General features: G+C 41.9%; 2 protein-coding genes across 4 annotated transcripts in view; one reads left to right on the forward strand and one right to left on the reverse strand.

Annotated features, from left to right (window-relative positions):
* The window catches only part of LOC124267364 (putative ferric-chelate reductase 1), a 28,052-nt gene extending 23,443 nt beyond the window's left edge, over positions 1 to 4,609 (forward strand). For all 3 annotated transcript variants that reach the window (XM_046702276.1, XM_046702277.1, XM_046702274.1), the window contains exons 12-16: positions 201 to 269; positions 801 to 900; positions 1,826 to 1,966; positions 2,822 to 2,883; positions 3,700 to 4,609. In XM_046702276.1, the coding sequence (XP_046558232.1) occupies positions 201 to 269; positions 801 to 900; positions 1,826 to 1,966; positions 2,822 to 2,883; positions 3,700 to 3,792 (465 nt within the window). In that variant the 3' untranslated portion in view covers positions 3,793 to 4,609. The remainder of the gene's footprint in view (positions 1 to 200; positions 270 to 800; positions 901 to 1,825; positions 1,967 to 2,821; positions 2,884 to 3,699) is intronic.
* A 12,781-nt stretch (positions 4,610 to 17,390) lies between these two features.
* LOC124267365 (baculoviral IAP repeat-containing protein 2-like) lies at positions 17,391 to 21,670 on the reverse strand. Its single transcript, XM_046702278.1, has 2 exons — positions 20,845 to 21,670; positions 17,391 to 19,075 (listed from the first exon to the last, which is right to left on the reverse strand). Exons 1-2 carry the CDS (start codon positions 21,618 to 21,620, stop codon positions 18,373 to 18,375), a joined length of 1,479 nt encoding a protein of 492 aa, XP_046558234.1. The 5' UTR covers positions 21,621 to 21,670; the 3' UTR covers positions 17,391 to 18,372.
* Between the last annotated feature and the right edge of the window lie 2,001 nt (positions 21,671 to 23,671).

Here is a 23,671-nt window from a genome sequence, read left to right on the forward strand (position 1 = left end):
ACTCCTTGCCTCAGAGATTTCTGTGAAGGTGTGGGGTCGGAAAGAAACAAAATTTCACCCTATATGGATCTACTTTTTAATGGTTTGCTATAAGCACAATTTGGGAAGAAAAGGTGGTTATTTGTCCTTATATGTTAAATCTCTAAACGAAGTGATAATAAAACAAATCGTTCGATAAAGTTTACCCCCTTCCTTCACAGGCTGAGGAAACCTCCCAAAAAGCGCATCCTATACTGGGCATAATTGTCACAGTTCTGGTCGTGCTAAATGTAAGTATATTACATTGTTTAACATGGCAAACTACCCGGACCACCGTTGATTCAAACATGGTGACCAACTTCCTCACAATTTAGCATGCTAAGGTTGTAAATAACTATAAAGATTGTACCTCCTACGTCAGTTGAAGCACCCTTGAAGATCCGGGTTAGAATTGATCTTCAGTAACCCATGCTTGTCGTAAGAGGCGACTAGCGGGATCAAGTGGTCAGGCTCGCTAACTTGGTTGACACATGCCATCGTATCCCAGTTGCGTAGATTGATGTTCATGCTGTTGATCACTGGATTGTCTGGTCCAAATCCGATTATAAACAGACCGCCGCCATATAGCTGGAATATTGCTGAGTGCGGCGTAAATCTAAACTCACTCACTTCTACGTCAAAGACAGTAATTTGCACGAATCGTCTTCTGCATGTTGTGATTGGCGTAACACTTTGTCATGCTTCCTTTTGAATCCTATAAGCTGTAAGTGATTCAGTAGATCGAAGCGCAATCAGAAAAAAATGTTATTGTGTATTTTCAGCCGCTTATGGCCTTACTCAGACCCGGACCAAGATCAGAAAGAAGAGTGATATTCAACTGGGCTCATTACCTGGTCGGTAAAGGTGCTTTCATTCTTGCAGGTGTGTACAACTACTTACAGTAGCCATATGATAAGGGTTTAACAAACCAGTGAAACCACCAATAAATCTGGACTATCGGGGGTTTCTAGGGGCAGAATATGTCCCGGAAGCCCATGCTTGTCTAAATGTATGTGTGCGTGTGCGAGCGTGCGTGCGTGCGTGTGTGTTTATGAATCCACTTATATACTTTCCACAAACAGTTTGGCTTTTCCACCCGTATTTAATTTGTTTAGGTCAATAACTGAGACCGATCACACCCCCACCCCCCGAAGTTGATGGTTTAAGCTAAAGAAACGCTCCAGCGGCAATTTTTTTCGAGCAACAGTTCATTTATATGTATCTAACTGTTCAAGATTTACGTAATCATTTTACTGTGACTATAAATTACCAGATGTCTGAAAGTGAAACAGTGTCCAATTTAACAAAACAACCCGTTCACAGAGAAAGCAGCATGGAAAGGAGAATCCGTTTGTCCGTTTTGTCCTATAATTACCAAAGATCGCCATGGAAACATATGTGCGGTTAAAGTTAAAACCATATTTGATAACAATATTAGATTGTTTGTTTGTTGTTTAACGCCGCACTCAGCAATATTCCAGCTATATGGCGGCCGTCTGTAAATAATCGTGTCTGGGCCAGACAATCCAGTGATCAATCAAATGAGCATCGATCTACGCAAATGGGAACCGATGACATGTGTCAATCAAGTCAGCGAGCCTGACTATCCGATCCCGTTAATCGCCTCTTACGACAAGCATGGGTTGCTGAAGGTTCATTCTAACCCGGACCTTCACGGGTATCAGTATTTCAATCCCCTCACGACTAATATTGTCATTCCTGTACAGACCGAACGCCATCACAGCATACAGGTGTGAGTGGTGTCGAATGCGTCAGAGCGTCAAGACTTTCCTGTTTTTTGTTTCAGCGGTGACTATATTTTTGGGTATGACGATGACCAAGGCCAACGCCCCCGACTACATGCGCTTCATCCTCGTAGGTTTCCTCGTGTGGCAGGTGCTTGTCGAGGCAAGTCTGGAGATCATCAGGTGCATGTCAGAAAACAAGGGTAAGTGTGGCCATGTCATTTCCCTCAATACATACTTCACGAAGAGTCAAAGATTGAGTGGAATAAAATAAACGTTTTTATTGTTTATAATACTTATTATTACTAATTAAAATTTATTATACTGATAACTCAGTTTTGTTTGATGTCTACCTCTGCACTCAGGAATTTTATGGTCAGCCTGGTTCCCGGGGTCTGTTGCGCCTGCGCTAACGCCAAGTGTCGGAGCGTTAGCGCAGGCGCAACATACGCTGGGAACCAGGCTTTTTTATGCGCTGCACCTTTTTACCTGTAGATGTAAAGCTTTGGGGACTGTTTTGGTCTCTGTATTTACGCATCTGTATCTGATTTTCGTCGATATGAATCGCCGGTCGCCGTTGTTTTACTGATCGGTTGCAAACTGTTCACCTGTTCTCAGAGTACATGTATTTGTTTACCTGTGAAGCTCAGCAGGCATGCTGTGAACCATCCTTCATCGGCGTTTGAAACCAAATTGCCACATATCTGATACCTTGACAGTCAAAGCAACTAATATTTCACAATTCTAACTCATTCTTTATATTCTATAGCTACAATTTTGTTCGTCACACGGCAACCTCTCCAGGATCCGCTTACACAAAGCTATTTTAACGCTAAGAATATACAAATTACCAGCTGTAAGGTAGGCTTAAGACAGTCGTACCGCTAACACCGCTTTGTGCAAGTGGTCCCTGAAAATAATAATGGGAAAGTAAGTTTCAACGTAGATGATGCGATTTTCCCAGCTTATATATAGTTTACCAAACACTTTTCATTCAACAAGTGTAGCACATGGTGAGCCCCTGTGCCTTGTTCATATGTTGAACGTTTCTTTCACAGAAAAGGAGCGGGTGAACAACATGGGCCTTACGATAGCTCAGGAGGCTCCATCAAAGCCACAGGTGAGCTATGACCATCGATATTACCTTATATTACGTGTGTGTGTGTGACTGTGTGTGTGTGTGTGTGTGCTTTGTTTGTTTGTTTGTTTAACGCCCCACTTTATTCCAGCTATATATGGGTGCAGTCTGTAAATAATCGAATCTGGACCATACAATCCTGTGATCATGATAAACCACTTGTATCGTTCTACGCAAATGGGATACGATGACATGCGTCAACCAAGTCAGCGAGTCTGACCACCCGATCCCGTTAGATCAATTCTAACCCGGATCTTCACGGGTCTTGTGTGTTTGTAGTTTTCCTGATCATCTACAGAGGAAGATCTCAAAAGGAGGAAAATGATAACAAAATGTTTTGGTTGATAATAAGTGTTCTGTTAGTTAAAGAGGCATGAAAATAAATGACAAAATACTGAACATTTTATAGGAATAATTTGTAGGTTATCATTACTAAAGATACATACATACATACACACACACACACACACACACACACACACACACACACACACACACACACACACACACACACACACACACACACACACACACACACACACACACACACACACACACACACACACACACATACATACTACGCACGCACACCAGTCCTAAATAATAAGGGGCGTTGGGGGTAGCCTAGAGGTTCAAGCGTTCACTCGTCACGTCGAAGGCCCGGATTCGATTCCCCACATGGTTGCAATGTGTGAAGCCCATTTCTGGTGTCCCCCGCCGTGATATTGCTGGAATATTGTTAAAAGCGGCGTAATACGTAACTCCCTGCCTCCCTAATAATGAGAATGTCTGTTTCAGCATGCTACGAAGATGCTCATCGTCTTGTGTGCTCACATTTGCGTGGCGTCTGCCTTTGCGTTTGCCATGGTTGGTCTGTTGGTGTCTGTGTGAAGACGTGGGTCACCCAGGAAGACATGTATGCTCGCACAAACTGCTTATTGTACTGTGAAACCTCGACTCGAAGTTTTAAAAATAGTTTTCGAACAACCCGTCCTTCGAGACAAGCGGAGTGCCTTAAGCGACTTATAGAAATGTTATATTATGTTCTTAATATGCCTAATCGTAAAATACGACACTAGAAGATATATATATTTTCTACTCGCCTGTACATTGTTGTAAACATATAAATATATGTATATTGATTGTTACTTTATTGTGAATTGGTATATATACACGAATGCAATGTTTGATATCTTTATACCAAGAAATACACACCCTCATCGCCACCCCTACCTCATTCCCATCCCAACTCTCTTCGATACGGGGTGGTGGGGTAGCCTAATGGTTAAAGCGTTCGCTCGTCACGCTAAAGACCCGGGTTCAATTCCCCACATTTGTACAATGTGTGAAGCCCATTTCTGGTGTCCCCCGCCGTGATATTGCTGGACTATTGCTAAAAGCGGCGTAAAACCATACTCACTCACTCCCTTTGATACTGAATATTAAACATAACAGGAAGTCACCGGTGACCAAGTGCACTTACACAACCTAACTGCTGTCAACCACCGATGTGTGTCGAAGTTGAAGGGAGCTACGTAAGGTCTTGGAGTTATCCGAGGTTCAACCCAAAGTGGGGTAAACAGGCACAAGTGTTTACTTCGACACTACCGTACGTTCGACACATCGTATTAGTATCTCGGTAATATAGTTTTAAGAAAATTGTGCCATATATACCCTGATCGTGTTAATAAATATGTCTTTTTTTCAATTGTCTTGTTTGTTTATGTATGTGCGTGCGCGCGCGTGCGTGCGTGCGTGCGTGTGTGTGTGTGACGTTGTTAATCAGGAAGGTACCGCCCCAAGCAAAATCTATAGTAAGTTATAATGCCCCTTTGACGTAGTACTGACATCCCAAACCGGAAATGTCCTGAAAGCTGGGGGTTCGGATTAACGAACCTATGGCATCTGCCTAACCGCCAACACCTGTGCAGAATGTGGTGGTGATTAAATAAAACACGTTAAGATTCCTTGAGAGAATAACAATATTCATGCCACGCCTTACAAATGTTGAAGGTGAACATGCAATTGACATGCTCCAGGCTGGCCTGTCGTGGCTGTTGGATATGTCATGAGATGCAGTAGTGCACGTGTGCAACAAACGCCGTTACGGGCCCGAGGTGAAGATCGCCACAGGTGACGTCAAATGCCGAGGACAATCAAATTCGGCTACGTCATTTGGGTAATCAATTTACAACCGCAACGTCAACCAGTAACGTACTGTCTAAGAGGCAGCTTACATCTGGCTTGACCATCTTCGTGCCCGACGTCCTTATGTTGTGCCGATTCTGACAAAGTAAACCTTAATGAACGTCTACGTCACATACAGATGGTTAAATGACAGTAAATGTCCTGCAAAATGCGGATATTGACGTCATGGAGTGGCCATCGAGACCAGCTGACCTCAATCCCATCGAACATGGTAAGCATGTGGACCACCTCGTGGATGATGTATGAGGTTCTGCCACAAGTAAATTCACCATTGCAATAATGTTGCAGGTAAATGATTGTAATGATTTGGAGATTTTACGGGCGCTTTCCTATATAATGCGCGGTGCTGAAGTTCCAATACAGATAGATGGCTACAATATAGTCCCTGTGATATCAAGAAGTGATCCCATTGTGCTGCTGATGAGGGTGGAGGGTTCACCAAGCGCACCTTAATACCTAATCCTGTTTTAATGTACGCACATTACGTCCATAAACCAGATTTACACACTAGCAACACACTTTGTTCTGTAGGGTTTGTTTAGAACAATTGCAACCCGTGAAGATCCGGGTTAGAATTGGTCTTCAGTAACCCATGCTTGTCGTAGGAGGCGACTAACGTGATCTGGTAGTCAGGCTCGCTGACTGGGTTAACACATGCTATCGTATCCCAATTACGTAGATCGATGCTCATGATGTTGATCACTGGATTGTCTGGTCCAGACTCGATTATTTACAGACTGCCGCCATATAGCTGTAATATTGCTGAGTGCGGCGTAAAACTCAACTCACTCACTGTTTAGAACATAAGGAACATTTGAAGTTTGTTTAGTGTATTCTTTATTTGCGCTAAAGGTGGAATAACCTATTGTCACGTAAGACGTTGATACTTACGAATCTAAAAAACTGAAACAAGTGTACTTACCCTTTCAAATATACTCATGTCAATAATGGTTGTCACGCCCTTCAATTTTTTTATTGGAGAGGGGGTGTGGGGTTGGGGCTGGGGGAGGGGGATGACAACCATTATTGGCATGAGTATATTATAAATGTAAATATAAAACACAACCGGGAAATATTCTTTATTTGCGCTAAAGGTGGAATAACCTATTGTCATTAGTTGCACTCACTAGGATACCGAGACGTTGATACTTACGAATCTAAAAGACTGAAACAAGTGTACTTACCCTTTCAAATATACTCATGTCAATAATGGTTGTCACCCCCTTCAATTTGTTTTATTGGAGAGGGGGTGTGGTGTGGGGGTGTGTGGGGCTGGGGTGAGGAGGGGGATGACAACCATTATTGGCATGAGTATATTATAAATGTATATATACAACACAACCGGGAAATATTCTTTATTTGCGCTAAAGGTGGAATAACCTATTGTCATTAGTTGCACTCACTAGGATACCGAGACGTTGATACTTACGAATCTAAAAGACTGAAACAAGTGTACTTACCCTTTCAAATATACTCATGTCAATAATGGTTGTCACCCCCTTCAATTTGTTTTATTGAGAGGGGTGGTGTGGTGTGGAGGTGGGGCTGGGGTGAGGAGGGGATGACAACCATTATTGGCATGAGTATATTATAAATGTATATATACAACACAACCGGGAAATATTCTTTATTTGCGCTAAAGGTGGAATAACCTATTGTCATTAGTTACACTCACTAGGATACCGAGACGTTGATACTTACGAATCTAAAAGACTGAAACAAGTGTACTTACCCTTTCAAATATACTCATGTCAATAATGGTTGTCACCCCCTTCAATTTGTTTTATTGGAGAGGGTGTGTGGTGGGGTGTGTGTGGGGCTGGGGTGAGGAGGGGATGACAACCATTATTGGCATGAGTATATTATAAATGTATATATACGAATACAACAACGGGAAATATTCTTTATTTGCGCTTAAAGGTGGAATAACCTATTGTCATTAGTTTACACTCACTAGGATACCGAGACGTTGATACTTACGAATCTAAAAGACTGAAACAAGTGTACTTACCCTTTCAAATATACTCATGTCAATATTTGGTTGTCACCCCTTCAATTTGTTTTATTGGAGAGGGGTGTGGTGGGGGGTGTGGGCTGGGGTGAGGAGGGGGGATGACAACCATTATTGGCATGAGTATATTATAAATGTATATATACAACACAACTGGGAAATATTCTTTATTTGCGCTAAAGGTGGAATAACCTATTGTCATTAGTTACACCCACTAGGATACTGAGACGTTGATACTTACGAATCTAATAGACTGTGACAAGTGTACTTACCCTTTCAAATATACTCATGTCAATAATGGTTGTCACCCCTTCAATTTGTTTTATTGGAGGGGGTGTGTGGGGTGTGTGGGGCTGGGGTGAGGAGGGGGGATGACAACCATTATTGGCATGAGTATATTATAAATGTATATATACAACACAACCGGGAAATATTCTTTATTTGCGCTAAAGGTGGAATAACCTATTGTCATTAGTTACACCCACTAGGATACAGAGACGTGGACACTTACGAATCTAATAGACTGTGACAAGTGTACTTTACCCTTGCAAATATTATAAATGTATATATAAAACACAACCGGGAAACAAAACAGAAAACAAAACATCCACCACCTGTTTAAATACGTTGCAACTTCCAAATTTCAACAGGTCTGTTTCAATCATCCTGGTCTAACTTCTTTGTCTTGGACCTGAAAAAATACAAAGGCTCTTTTAAAAACAAACCTTCAGTTTCACACAAGATACTAACACATTCCATATAATTATACACATGTGTTTTATGGTTATGTTCATACAGATGAATTCAAGGCTATGTTTGTTTTGTTTTATTGTTTTACGCCGCACTCAGCAATATTCCAGCTATCTGGCGGCGGTCTGTTAATAATCTAGTCTGGACCAGACAATCATGAGTATCGATCTACACAATTGGGATACGATGACACGTGTCAGCCAAGGCAGCGAGAATGATCCCAAGTCAAGTCAAGTTTATTTTCTCAAAAACCACCCACGGTGGTACAAGAGAATAAAAATATACATATATTACATAAACAGACAAGAATGGTGATATCAAGAGCATAGGTTATTTTAACTTTTCAAAAACAATATGTAAATATTAAGACAGATTCTTCGATTCTGACATTTTTCTTGTGCAGATTAAACTTTATATTTGTACATATTTGACCATTTAAAATAGAATTCATTAATATTAAAACGCCATTCTGTTTCAAAGGCTGTACATCTAAATAAAGAGTGTATTACGACAAGCATGGATTGGTGAAGATCAATTCTAGTCCAGATCTAGATTTCAAGGCTTTAATAAAGCTTCCCTGTTACGGTACATGTCATCTTGGAGGTCAATTCCAAATGCGACGCACCATTTGTGATAATGGCGTCAGAAGCGATTCCATAATTTCACGGTTGTCATTGTCCCCGTGTCTGTTCAACTGTTCAGTTGACTTGCATGTGTGTATGACGGGTCGTCTGGGCAGAATAGATTCCCCTTTTCGCGAACACCTGGTGTCATCAAGGTGCTTAATAAATTAACAGTGACTGAAACAATATCCATATTCATAAGAATTCGTACTGATAGCACAGTAAATTATACGATTTCCTTCCATTATACGATATATCACAAGGATGTGTTCTTGATTCAGTACTAATAAAGTCGCCTCACGAATATCACTCAATTAAAATCCTAAAACACTCGAGTAAAAGTCGGAAATGGTAACAACCGTTTTTCCCCAAGATTTGACCTTTTTTCAGACCTATAACTTCTCACTTTCATCTTATAAATCTTTATCTGACTTGTCTTTGAGTAGATCGTCAATTATTACCGTATCGTTTATCAAATTTCTATCTTTATCCAATCCACCTTTATGTTTGTATTTAGAGAGTTCTGTATTTGTATTCATAACGCTGGTCGTGTATGCAGTGCCTAGCCATGAGATAACAAAGCGGCGTAAAACCAAACTCAAACTCGCTGCTCGTGTATGTGACCATGAGATGTCATAAAACTCGTTCAGTAACCACCTTAAAACTTGTCCTCATATTGTTGACGTGTAAACTTTAGGGCTTGGCTTTATATCATTTGAAAATAAACACCTTCTCCAAAGTGGACATGAGCCAGAAGGCGTTACGGTAATGTGTCTTAATGTTGCGTTTCCAAGAGTAACGTTTCCTGCGTGCAAAATGGGTCCCATTGCCTCCAAATATTAATCAAAGTCATTTTACGTTAGGCTAATCCTTGTATAATAATTTATATTCATTCCTTATCCATATATTGCAGGATAAAAAAGCGTTATGGATCTTCCCACCAGCAATATCGTCTTTGATGTTTGGAATTTTGTCAAAGAAATTAATAACATTAGTGAAAAGACTTTTCACTTGATCACTTGGAATATATACTAGCCACATAAAGAAACTGTGCATTGTCAAAAGTACGATAACAATGTCAAAGGTACATATAAACTTTAATGGAGGGATCATGAGACCATAACAAGTCGGGAGAAGGGACAGGGGTCAAACGACCATGTCACAAGCTCAATAACGGGTATGTCCACCATCGGCATTGAGAACAGCAGTGCATCGACGACGCATAGAGCCTATCAAACGTGCAAGGAAGGCTTGTGGGATGTCACGCCAGATTCTCTCAAGTTCTGTTGCAAGGTCAAGGACGTTATCTGGCGGATGAGGAAGACGGCGTAGACGTCGATCCATCTCGTCCCAAACATGCTCTATCGGGGAGAGATCCGGTAAATTTGCAGGCCAAGGCAGTAAGTCAACGTTGTGGTGTTGCAAGAAATCCATAGCAACCCTTGCCGTATGAGGGCGGGCATTGTCCTGTTGGAATGTTAACCCAGGGCCATGACGTTGCAGAAAAGGAATTGCCACAGGTCGAAGAATCTGATCACTGTAGCCCACACCAGTTAAGTTGCCCTGAACAATCACCAAAGGAGTTCTTTGGCGTGCTGTTATTTCACCCCAAATCATCACGGAACCACCACCAAAGCGATTCCTCTCCAAGACACAGGCCTGTGCATAACGTTCTCCCACGCGTCTATAGGCACGTTGACGTCCATCACTATGGGAAATGTTAAACCTGGACTCATCTGTAAAAACAACATTTCTCCACCAAAACAAGGGGGGCGCGGACATGATTTAGGCACCACATTCGGCGAGCTTGTCGATGACGTAGTGTCAGGATAGGCCGTATGGCGGGACGTCGTGGTCTGATCCCGTGATGACGTAAACGTTGTCGAACTGTGTTGGGGTGGATACGGCGAAGTCCTGGGATGGTTCGGGCAGTCATCACTGCAGTCTGAAACCTGTGGCGAAGATGGGTCACCCTTATCCATATGTCCTGTCTTGGCGTTGTTACAGGTGGACGTCCAGAAAGTGGCCGATCAATGACGTCATTTGTGTTCTGGTAGCGTCTCACCAGTGCAGAAATGGTGTTCCGGTGGCAGTGGAAATGTGCAGCCACTTGTCGTTGAGACATTCCCCCCACGGACCATCCCAATGGCCTCATGACGCTGTGCAGACGTGTGCCTTGGCATGCTATGCGTTTCAATAGCCGTTTAATTTTTTGAACGATCGCAAGGGCAGGGGTTGAGCTTTCCAAAGTGACATTATTGTGTGGCATTCATTTGCTCTGTTTCTCTTTCCCGGAATGCACGTGCAACAACGTATTGCACGTCTCAAGGACGAACCCACTGACGTCACAGAACGTGGCACGTGCATGCATGTTGGATACATGTCACTAATCTCTGAGTTTAAATCCTTATGTGTCTACACAGGTTTGATAAATTTAGATTTTAAATTTTTTGTATGCACAGTTTCTTTATGTGCCTAGTATATACTTGCTACGTGTTGTAACTACTATGCTCAATAAATATAGGATCTACCGTGTTCAGCACATATTGCGTTTATGATCTCTTTATTAAGATTATTAAATACTTATGTTACGCACTGGGTCTAAGTGAAAATTCTATGAGGAGACACAAAGAGAAACGGCTTTACCTAAACGCTGTTACATGATCGGTGATATTTTTTTAACACAGGCAAAGTTTTGAGGCAACCATTTGATTGCAAAACATTCAACATCAAATACGTTCAACAACGGACATTTCTAATAGTTTTCCTTCCAATCTTTGGATACCGCTGCCAGACAATTCCGGTTCTTAGACACGCGCCGTCAACAGCAACACATATTGTAGTGATTACCGCGTATCTTTACCCAAGGGCGACAACTCTATCGGTCTTAAGTTTATGTCATTAAATTATAGAGCAGTGGTTTTTGGTGTCAAGAATTGAAACACGTCTACCGGAGGTGTAACAAAATCTATTTGGTATTCTTGGAAAGCTTGGAATCTCTAGTTTTGGCTTTTTGTAGGCGTTTCACGACTGATATATCTCACCAGACAGGCGTGCCTAGAGACAGGTGTTTACGTCTGTGTGTTTTACAATCCTTAAGTGCATTCCGTTGTGATCTGTCAAACACTATTGTAAAGCTAAACAGGCACGGCTCAGACATTCCTATTTGAACTGTTTCCAGGTGCGGCTTATAAAGTGGCATTATTTACAGGTTGTCGTTGGGTACAAATTACGTGTATCCTGGGTGTGTTAATTGTATTTACATAAACAACATTACACACTAGTATTGCAGTTGTACGGTAAACGTTTTCCATTGTTGATCTATCAATCTATAACCTAATGTTTGTATCTATGGACAAACTGATTTTTCATTGATCTCATACCATCCCATACCAAGAAGTGCGGCGATTGATCTCGAAATAAGGTTTATTTCGGGCGTAGAGGGGATGGATGAGGGATGAGAGGTGTGTGTGTGTCGGGAGGGGGGTGGTGGGGGGGGGTGTCCTCCAACAAGCAGGAAGAACCAATGAGTACTATATTTAAAGTTTCATAAAATAAGAAGCGTTATAACTTAGCCTGTGTGAGCATATACATTGATGTACACGACAGTTTGTTTTCAGTATTTTAACAACAGTACCCATTCACAAACACAAACTAAATCTAACCAGATGTATAGATGTATTCAAGTGGAAGAGCAGTTGTGAGTGAATCTAAACATTCTGTATGCATGCAAAGTACAGGTATCTCTATGTGCGTTCTTGTTTAAGATGGATTATGTAAATGAAAACGACAAAACTTTTGTCATAATCATTAGAAAGTTCACCTTAATGCTGGGTCCATTGTATGATTCTAGCTATATCATTACCATGTGTTTATAAAACACTATCAAATAGCGATGGTAAAGAGTGAGTGTATCCTGCCCCATCGCTAATACCCGTTACTTGAGTTTAGTTTTACGCCGCACTCTAGAGATCACTGTCTGACAGATACCTTTCCAATCTGTCCATTCCTGCAACTCCGTGTCCCACGCCCAGTAAAGACACTTACAGTATTTGTTTTGACAAAGGAGCATATCGAAGTAACATCAGTGTGTGACATGTGATATGTTTACGACTTCACACATGCTAAAACCATTCAATAGATCAATAAGTGGATAAAAGTGCAGCCTTTCAGTTGATCGTGCACGTTCATTCGCTTTATGGTTATATTTGAATATGGTCAGAAAGATTTTGATCATAGCGAATACTGCCTTTTGTGGTGTTGTGCATGGTATAACCTACAACCATACTTAACCCTAATACGGCATTACTGGTTGTAGGAGTAGTAGTAGTACTAGTAGAAGTAGTTGTAGCAGGAAAGATCGTAGCAAACGTAGTTGAGTAGTAGTAGTACTAGAGATGTAGTAGCCTTTAGATGTAGTAGTTGTGCAGTGGATGTAGTAGTAACTAGTACAACCACTAGTAGAAGTAGTTGTAACCCCTAATGGTGGTTGTAGTAGTACTAGTAGATGTAGTAGTAGTAGGTAGTAGATGTAGTAGTAGTAGTATAGTAGAGTAGTTGTGGTAGAAGTAGTTGTAGTAGTAGTAGAAGTCGTGGTAGTAGTAAGTAGAGTAGTTGTAGTAGTAGTAGTGGTAGTATAGTAGTGGTAGCAGTAGTAGTAGCAGTAATAGTAAGTAGCAGTAGAAGTAGTTGTAGTAATCTAGTGGTAGTAGTAATAGTAGTCGTAGTAATTACTAGTAGTAGTAGTAGTAGTCGTAGTAGTACAGACGTAGTAGTAGTAGTAAGTTGTAGTAGTAGTAGCTTAAACGTAGTAGTAACAGTAGTAGTCGTAGTAGTCAGTAGTGTAGTAGTAGTAGCAGCAGTAGTCAGTGTGGGAAGTGGTTAGTAGTAGTAGAATCCAGACAGTAGGGGCTGAAGTAGCAGTACCAGGAGCAGTGAAGTAGTAGACAACAGTAGCAGGTAGCAGTAGTGGTAGTAGTGTAGGACCAGTAGCAGTAGTAGAAGTAGATGTAGTAGTAGTGGTAGTAGCAGTAGTAGTACTAGTAGAAGTAGTTAGTAGTAGTAATTAGCAAACGCAGCAGTGAAGTAACAATGGGGGCTGAAGCAGTAGTAGTGGCACTAGTAGAGTATGAGTCCAGTAGTGGTACTAGTAGATGTAGTAGTAGTAGTAGTAGTAGTAGTATGTGTAGTAGTAGTAGTAGTGGCAGTGGCAGTAAGTGGTAGTAGTAGTAGTAGTAGTAGTAGTAGCAGTAGTAGTAGTAGTCGTAGTAATATCACCCATGAGTTCCCATCTGTTGTGAAGTTATGGCACTACATGAACGCGCCTACATATGCTTTAACATTTAGTTGTAGTAGTAGAATTTGTAGTAGTTGTAGTAGTAGTAGTACTAGTAGAAGTAGTTGTAGTAGTAGTAGTGGTAGTGGTAGTAGTAGTAGTGGTAGTAGTAGTGGTAGTAGTAGTAGTTGTAGTTGTAGTAGTAGTGGTAGTAGTAGTGGTAGTAGTAGTAGTAGAAGTAGTTGTAGTAGTAGTAGTAGTAGTCGTAGCAAACGTAGTAGTAACAATAGGGGCTGAAGTAGTAGTAGGAGTAGTAGTAGTAGTGGTAGTAGTAGATGTAGTAGTAGTGGTACTAGTAGATGTAGTAGTAGTAGTACTAGTAGAAGTAGTAGTAGTAGTAGTAGTAGTAGTAGTAGTAGTAGTAGTAGTAGAAGTAGTAGATAGTAGTAGTAGTAGTAGTAGTAGTAGTAGTAGTAGTAGTAGTAGTAGTAGTAGTTAGTAGTAGTAGTAGTAGTAGTAGTAGTCGTAGTAGTAACGTAGTAGTAGTAACAATAGGGGCTGAGTAGTAGTAGTGGTACCTAGTAGATGTAGTAGTAGTGGTACTAGTAGTAGTAGTAGTAGTAGTAGTTGCATTAGTAGTAGTGGTTGTAGTAGTAGTAGTAGTAGTGGTAGTAGTAGTAGTAGTAGTAGTAGTAGTAGTGGTAAGGCAGCACCCAGAGTAGTATCCTGTTGTAGTAGTAGTCGTAGTAATATATGAGTTTCCATCTGTTGTAGAAGTTTGTACTACATGAAGTTGTAGTACATAGTATAACATTTAGTTGTAGTAGTAGTAGTAGTAGTAGTTGTAGTAGTAGTAGTAGTAGTACTAGTAGAAGTAGTTGTAGTAGTAGTAGTGGTAGTGGTAGTAGAAGTAGTGGTAGTAGTAGTGGTAGTAGTAGTAGTAGTAGTAGTAGTAGTATCACCCCGCGAGTTCCCATCTGTTCTGAAGTTATGGCACTACATGAACGCGCCTACATATGATTTAACATATTTAAACAGAGCATGTGTATCTTGCATAATACGACAATACACCTGCCATGGAAAAGACTGTCAGTTCATAGATTACTGTATGTGCAACCGGTGACTTCTTCCGCACCATCAAGACAAAACTAACGCATTTCACTCAGTTTCTGAATGAATATTCGGTGGAGATCATGATATTTTTTGCACCCTATATGGTGTATATTAACTGAATACTTTGTACCAAAATACCACCTTGATATTTTCATATCATCAATAAATAGTTGTCACCCAAATAGCAACTCTACGCAAGGGGCACTGAAGCAGTTGTACCCTGTAGTCTCAGAAGCTTCTTCCTTGTGAGGAGCCACGTGAGCTCTTAAACACGGATGGGAATGTTATTTCCTCCCTACATGCAAGCGTAAAAATTGTTGTACCACGCCTGAGTGTCGGTTCCTTTGATCTTACCCGTGGTGTATGTGCTGGAAGACAACAGTTTTGTCTTGAAGGCAGATTTCGTCTGCCATTGGCTCCTAAAAGCCACGCCCCACGGCAAGAGGACTGAACTCAACATTGTTCAACATTGTACACAATTTATGTCAGTCAAGGTTTGCAACAAGGAAATGTAACTTCTACAGTTTTAATGGTTTCAAATGAATTTACAAGCTGAAATTGACCAACTCTTTTATTTATGAGAACGAAAGTCCCCCACCATTAGAGTGTCTACATCGTACTCATTCACTGTTTGTGAAAGAGTGAGCTGGGAAAGTCCCTCAAATGCATGAAATTCATTTTCCATGACTGATGCGATCTGTGACAGTGTGAAGTCGTCTGTGTCGTCGTCCCACACTACATGTGCACTCATTTTGGCAACTAGACTGAGAATGAAACGGTCGTTAAAAGCTTTAAGATTTTCCCGCTTCCCATACATAATAGGCGTGGTACAAGTCAGTTAGCTCATCCAATCCTCGATCTGTGCTCGTATACACCACAGTTTTGCCGGAGTTGATTGACAGGTGTTGAGGAAGCTCGAGCAAAGCTCTCGCGTCTCCCACCTGTCAATCAACTCCGGCAAAACTGTGGTGTATACGAGCACATATCTCGGTTTGAAATGATCTAACTAATACATACATGCATGCGTAAAAATTGTTATCTGCCCTTTGTTATGTTCGTCACGTGTATAATGACGTCACGTCTGTCACCCTCCGATTTACTACAGCGGACTACTTCCTTACTTATCAGTGCATTACAGTGTGTTATCACTGCTGATATATTTATCAGTCCTTCATATATCAGTCAAACAATCTAGTAAAGGGTTTAGCTGACTGTAAGGACAAGATAATTGTGTTGGTGTAATTTGATGACCAACTTTTTTCTATGATAGGGCGTTTCTGGATAGATTCTTGTACAACTATGAAGCTGAAGTCCATCTCGCCAATCAAACAGTTCGACGTCATGTGATGCCATTTGTGTAATCTAAGTTATTGTCACAATATATGGACACGTTTTTTCCAGTCTAAGTGAACTTAGGCTCAGTACTATTCCTTACACTGCTTTACTGAGTCTAACAAAACCTAGCAGAAGGTCGCGTCAGCTAACCTTTTGGACTGACCAATCAGAACACAGCTTACCAAATCGCGAAAGTTCACATTCGCACATACCGTTTGGACCTTTACCCCCAAAACTCGAAAGATTCCGAATGCTGTTTTCCGCACAACCGCTTGCGAGTGATACATGGAGGACGTAATAAGTAAACAGTCGCTGAAAATAGCGTTTTTGTCAATATTCAAGGATGTCATCTTGCGGAAATATAATATAATAGTAACCATACCATTAAAAACCCCTAAGCGTATATACTGCAGGTCAAATATCTGTGTTTCATGCTGATTTTCATTTGTTGATAGATCAGTGTCATTGACCCGGGAAGAGAAAATCCAGTACCATTTTGTAAATCCCGCGAACCCTAACAAGTAGCCGTTGTCTGATTGGTTAAATCCGTTTGGCCGTCTCGCGTTTGATTGGACGGTCATAGGTCGCTCAAAGGTTAGCTGATGCGACCTTCTATCAGGTTTTGTTAAGACTCAGTATAGCAGTGTAACGTATAATATTTAGCCTAAGTTTACTGAGACTGGGTTTTTTTCTCAGGGATACTGACAATCATTGACTGTTCCCAGCAGGTTGCATACATGTCGTTCAAAACCAAAGGCCTTATGGTCACAGCAGGAAGGTTCGGATCCAGTTTTGGGTATGTGCTATTCCAAGTATGCACTAGTAAAACGCCCCCACTTCTACACTTACAAACGATACCAGGTAGTTTCCAACTGAAAGACTAAGGTTAACCAAAAACCCGTTACGTTGGGAACGAAATAATGACTGAGCATTGTTCTACGCCGCTTTTAGCAATAGTCCAGCAAAATAACGGCGGGGGACACCAGAAATGGACTTCACACATTGTACCCATGTGGGGAATCGAACCCGGGTTTTCGGCAAGACGTGCGAACGCTTTAACCACTAGGCTACTCCTTCGCCCAGTTAAGCTGTGAGCAAGCGGAAACCACCCACCTATTAAGCAGGTGAATCTGTGAAATCAGTAATGTGATCAATGAACAAACAACACATTGTATTGAAATATAAGTTTTAGTTTTACATTCACACACAAATGGTACAGAGTAAAATAAGTAACATATAATATATGTTGACGTACTAACGTGAGTCCAAAAGATATCATAGTCACTGTAATGAGAAGGGCACGTGTCTAGAAACCGCCCTATTCCGTAACTTCTTGGATGATCAAATCGTATTTGGTGTGTCAGTTGCCAAGGGAGGTAACTCTAATAACTGATGCTGCTACAACAGGACTTGATATTTTGAGAGCGTTTCAGTCACATGCTGCCACTTATAATCCTTCGCTCACAACAGTCTCTCTATCTCCTTGTACATCTCTTCTGTTACTGGCGACCATCTACACAGAGTATGTGTGTGTGTGTGTGTGTGTGTGTGTGTGTGTGTGTGTGTCTGTACGCGCGTCTCTCTGTGTGTGGATGTGTCTGTACGTACGTCTGCGTGCGTGCGTGCGTGCGTGTCTGCCTGTACGTTTGTGTGTGTCTGTTCTGAGTGTGTAACTACATTCATCATGCATCGTACAAGTTTTTCGGCCTGTATAATGTCTTATAGCCTGCCTTGTACTCCTTGTACGATAACATTGTCCTCACCTAAAACTTTCTTCCTCCAAGCCTTCTGATCTTCCTCCTCGTCTTCCTCATCTAGGTAACTGTTTCTACTTAAACTGGTACTATCCATACGTCGCAGTGGGAGTGTTCAGGATCTTCTTCTTCAGGATCTTCTTCTTCAGGATCTTCTTCCACTCTATGGCAATGGCGATGCCTCTTGCATCTTGAAATCATCTTGCCACAACCCTGATGTTCTGCCACCTTTCTTCACATCATACCACGTCTTTATCCCACGACCCGGACAGCCCTGAGTATCGGAACGCCCGGATCTCGTCAGGATGTGACATGTTGTCCTTGGCGTTTGTGTTGATGCTGAGCGCCCCTCTTTCTCTGAACCAGACGTCCATTGGACGGAGGATTCTGCCTTGTCATCCTTCAGTAATACGTATCGACATGACCTTCGATCGTCATTCTACAGATAGGACAGAGGGACAGGGAGGTAGAACAGGGATCACAGCAGGCAAGATGGCCGCAAGGCAAAAAGGTCACCCTGACCTGATTTTCCATGCATATCTTACAAAGGTATCTATCGCTTAGACGGGCGTTTTCCTCGCGTAATCTTTGAGGGTCTCTATATTGCTGCCAAACCCGACTGTGCTGAGTTGTTCCATTGATGAAGTTACCATTGATGGTTATAACGTTATTGTGTGAATTAGGTGTGTGGAAAGGAGGTATCATGGCATTAAAAACAGGATTCCTGCTACCATTTACCGTTATTCCTTGCTGAGGTATCGCCTGAGGTACATCTGTTCTGGAGGCTACCAGTCTCTGTAACGGTGTTGGAGGTAAAGCAGGAGCAAGACCTGGAGATGCCTGTTCTTCCTCCAGGGCAATAACCATTGAAGCCAGCTCCGAGGCTGAGGGCATTGTCTCATCGTCTTCCTTTAGGCAGTTTTCAACAGTTTTCTCCACGAGATCCTTGCTAAACCCCATTTCCAGGACCGCCTGAACCGACTCAGCGTTCATGTGGTGAGTGATATTATCCTGAATCGTCCTTCTCGCTGGTGTGGATGGAGGACTTAGAGGGGCCGTAGATTGGGGCTTCCTGGATTGGATGTCGTCCTCAGCTTTGTTACAGCTGAAACATTAACGGTCATTTGCAGTATTCATAGATGGGGTATGCTGTTTCACATATGCAGCAAGCCACGTTTATGGTTTGAAATGTCTGTTCCTATTGTGTCCCCACTGGTCAAGTTATAGTTTAAACTTTAACAGCGTCCAAAGTGTTTCTGGAAGTTTGCCGTTTGCCATTAGTGATTACTTTGTAGCAGGATTTTTATGCAGTTGAAATGGGGTAACAGTTACTGTTTACATGTTCATGCATAGAGGACATCTCGGTCTAATTAGGCTGCTGTGCAGAAAAGATTAGCTGCACACGGTTATAAATATAACAACCTAACCGAGATTATATGTGCTCTACATTGACAGAATAACAATGCCTCGTCAATCTTAAAGGTCTTTCCTGGGGAATACGGCTTAATATAACGCCACGTTGTGTCCTGTAGTGAAAATAGTAGTGAAAGGAGGTTTTACCACATGAGCCCACTCATGCATATGACGAATTTGTTAGCACAGCAAATAATGCATTAAAAATGTTAATAATTGATGTCGTTGCCGTTGTTCAGACAGTGCAACCTAACCTACCGTTAAGTCCATTTCCTGCTACATGTGCATGGACATACTATATTCGTGCAAGCAAGATTCCTTCTCATCTGTATCAGCTACCAAACATATGAGGACAAAGTTCTGAGTATTCATGAAAACACGTCACCTTAGTCTTCAGATTGGATACACGAGTCTTTTGCTGTAAAACCGTTTATACATCCATGTAAAGTTACATTCATCAACTGGTAATTATGACGTCACCTTAGTCTTCAGATTGGATGCACGAGTCTTATGCTGTAAAACCGTTTATACCTCCATGTAACAACTGGTAATTATGACGTCATCGTAGTCATGGGATACGCAGGAGGTAAAGCTTTTATGCTTTGCTGCAAACATTGATCAAGCAGTAGCGTTATGGCGTTTCTTCAGATAGGATAAACGCGATGTAAAACACTTTACACTTCCTTAGAAATTTGCAACATTAATCAACAACTAATCACTGTCACAGAACACCTATCGTTTGAAAACACAGGTTATCTTCGAAAGTGAATGCTGGTTTACGCCGTAAACAGCAGCCATTAATACCCAATAAGACCAGATAAACAGGTGGTCGATACTGTGAACATAGATCCAGCTTATCGGTGTACAATACTCTAGCTAGGACATTGTAAATGTTAAACGTCAATGCCAGAGAATAACCAGCCTCGATCATCCGCCCAAACAATAGACACAATGAATAGAATGAATCGGATCGTTTTACATCAGTGATGACACCAGGTGTTCGCTAAAGGATAAGGAGCATACCATGTTTTATAGTATTACTTTATAGTTCCTCTATTATAGGTTGGTGGTTTCCGCTTGCTCCACATCTTAACGGGGCGGTGGGGTAGCCTAGTGGTTACAGCGTTCTCTCGTCATGCCAAAGATGGTTCGATTCCCCACAGGGGCGGTGGGGTAGCCTAATGGTTAAAGCGTTGGCTCGTCACGCCGAAGACCCGGGTTCGAATCCCCACATGGGCACAATGTGTGAAGCCCATTTCTGGTGTCCCCGCCGTGATGTTGCTGGAATATTGCTAAAAGCGGCGTAAAACCAAACTCAGTCAGTCGATTCCCCACATGGATATAATGTGTGAAGCCCATTTCTGGTGTCCCCTGCTGTGATATTGTTGGAATATTGCTAAAAGCGGCATAAAACTTTACTCGTCGACTCACTGTTTTTTTAAGAATATAATAAAGACAAACCTGTTTGTTTCTTGAATAGTTCCTTGATTCAGCAAATCACGCACAACATCAGCTCCCATACACAGGCTGATATAAGGGCAGGACGGAGAGGTCTTCGCATGGGTTATCCACGGGTCATCCTCTTCTAACCAGTTATACAATTTTACTTTACAATATGCACACTGAACGCGGTCAGGTTTTTCAACGCAAGGTTTATGATAGAACCCGGCCGCTGCTAACGTTGCAGGAGTCTGAGGTAGGTGAAGTGGCCACTGAATATATGTTATAAGACGATTATCTTCAACTGTTAAGTCTACATTACCGACTGGTTCGTCGTATGAACACGCACCTGCTATCCTGTTAACACTTACTGATGAAATAGATGCTGGTACAGTATACTGGCGATGAGGATGGGTTGTGTTGGTTAACGGTGCTAGTACATGTGCACTCAGAGGAATGTTCCCAACATGAAGTCCCCGGATGAACCTGCAGTGAGGAAAGTGTCTTGCATGCTCATCAAATGGAATGTCCGACTTCTGCCATTTCTTCAACACACCGTGACAGAATGCACACTGTACCTTGTCCATATAGCCTGTGTAAAACAGTCCGGTAGCTGCGAGGTCACCTGGTCGCTGTATTGACCCATACGCCCATCTTGCATACGTCCCAAGTCTAGTCCGTTCCGACTTCATATCCATTCTAGCCATGTCCTGTAGAATATTAACACACGTGAGAAGGTAGAAGATCACATTATTGCCGGTTATATGTTTAGAGCAACGTTGAAAGTATCGCAGCATGTGTAACAGCGCGTCTACAGTTGACGGCGACAAGGCAATATCTGAATGCAGGGGAGCTATTACTGGAAGCGGTTCGGCAATTGGCCCTTGGATGGGTAGCGGGTGGGTTTTTTGTGTGTGTGTGTTTTTATGGCTCGGGGACTCTCTCTCAGACAGACTAATGTCTCACATGTGTGTATAGTGTTGTGTCAAAAAGGAGCCCCTGTGTGTGTGAGAAAAGAGATTCAGAACCTCTCTGTGAAATCTAGACTTGCTTCATCTCTCTCTAGGGCTTTCTTTCTGTGTCAGTCTCTCTCTGAGGGCTGTGCAATAGGGAAAATCTGTGTGTGTGTGTGTGTGGACTGTGAGACAGTGTGTGTGTGTGTGTCGGTGTGTTGTGGTTTTCTCGATGTTAGAGCTTGCATGGTCCCCTCCTAGTCTCTCGTAAGACCCTGAAGCATAGTCTCATATCCAAGAAAGCCCTGTGAGAAGTTCAGAAAATGTGGCAAGTCTAGACTTTCCTCAGCTTGAAAGTGAAGAAAGTCTCAGGGCTCCTTTTCAGTATTATATATAAGTTCTTTTACTAGGGACGTTTTTCAGTAAAAACTATGTTCATTTTGGATACTAGATGTTAGAGGCTTCTAGGGTCCCCTCGTAGGCTTCTTTCATCATTTTCAGTAATTTCGAACTTGGGCGTATCTACGAACGAGAGGTCCCCGAATCTATGATAAATCTGCACCACGTTCGTAAGTAAGTTCGTAAGTAAGTAAGTAAGTAAGAAAGACCCAAAGCACATCAAAATAGCCCCGTTGAAAAGCATGAATATTCTTTAGCGGTCAACCTTCACTGGCTATGACGTCATACCAGACAGTCCGCTTCGGGTGTTGACCTTGACATTGTGTTCACGCCATCGAATTCAAAGTAACACGAAGTGCAATATTTTGAATAAAGATGCAGTTATACTCTGCAGCACTGTCTCGTATGAGGATGCCTTCGGTGGACGTGTATGCCAGATTCTAGATTCCCAAATGCAAGGTGTATAATGAAACGCTGCTGTTTCTAGCTGTATGTCGTGTACATCATGTATACCTAAGTGTCCATGAACACCATTATATAACATATGTAGAAACCTTTGAAAATCCTTTCACCTATGCACATTAATGAGCTCCCTGACACGGTGTAACTATCAACACAACCTAATGTCTGTTTGCATAAATCCAATTATAAGATTGTTGTTCACTCACCGATATTCCAGTTTAGTACATAACGGAGATTGTGAAATATTCCAGTCTGGATCAGACAAACCTGTGATTGGCAACATGAGCATCGATTGACGTAACTGAGGATAAGGTCAAGGGGAATCAACCATGTCAGTAAGCCTGACCGTCCGATTCCGTTAGTCGCCACTAACGACAATCTAACCTGGATCTTCAGCCGGAACTCTTAAAAATACTAGTAGCACTGACAATTAAAATATATCCGTACCTATAACCTGCGTTTAACCAGATAGCATTCAGACGTTGGTCCAACGTTGGCAATGGTTTTGCCAACATTGCCAACGTTGGGCCAACGTCCGAATGTTATCTGGGTAGTAGTTACGAAACCATCCTATATTGACTGCTCCATCTCACACAGGTACGATTCGTAAGTCTTATTATTAGTCAGACAAGTAATATGTCACTGTCATGCATATTTTCGTGGACATACCTCATCGGATATGGATGAATGAAAGCGGAAGTGTGGCTAGACTGATATAGACATTCCCTTTGATGAGGTCCTTGAAAGGGATTTTAACATATACATAAGTAAGTACAACACTATCCTATTATACTCAAGCGATATATAAATTCCATTGTAGGATTCCGGCTTTATCGGACCTTGCCTTTATGACTCGGCTGAAATAGTGCTGATGCCATGCTTATTGAAAAGGCTTCGCGCATGGGTCAATGAGAACATACTTTGGGATGCGCTTGAGAGACTTGGATGATGACTCGTGGCTGTGACCACATGTTCTATTTTTAGCTCGACACACTACTCGACAATGTGCCACGACACATTCTTTATCTTTTATC

The sequence above is a fragment of the Haliotis rubra genome, unplaced genomic scaffold (genome assembly GCF_003918875.1).
Source record: "Haliotis rubra isolate DU_JTF1 unplaced genomic scaffold, ASM391887v1 Scf1306, whole genome shotgun sequence".
Taxonomy (NCBI): Eukaryota; Metazoa; Mollusca; class Gastropoda; order Lepetellida; family Haliotidae; genus Haliotis; species Haliotis rubra.

Excerpts from the sequence above, each read along its gene's own strand:
- LOC124267365 (XM_046702278.1), bottom strand. The coding sequence starts at position 21,620 with ATGCTGCGATACTTTCAACGTTGCTCTAAACATATAACCGGCAATAAT. Across the intron at positions 19,076-20,844 it reads ACTATTCAAGAAACAAACAG|CTGTAACAAAGCTGAGGACG; the intron begins GTTTGTCTTTAT and ends TTAATGTTTCAG.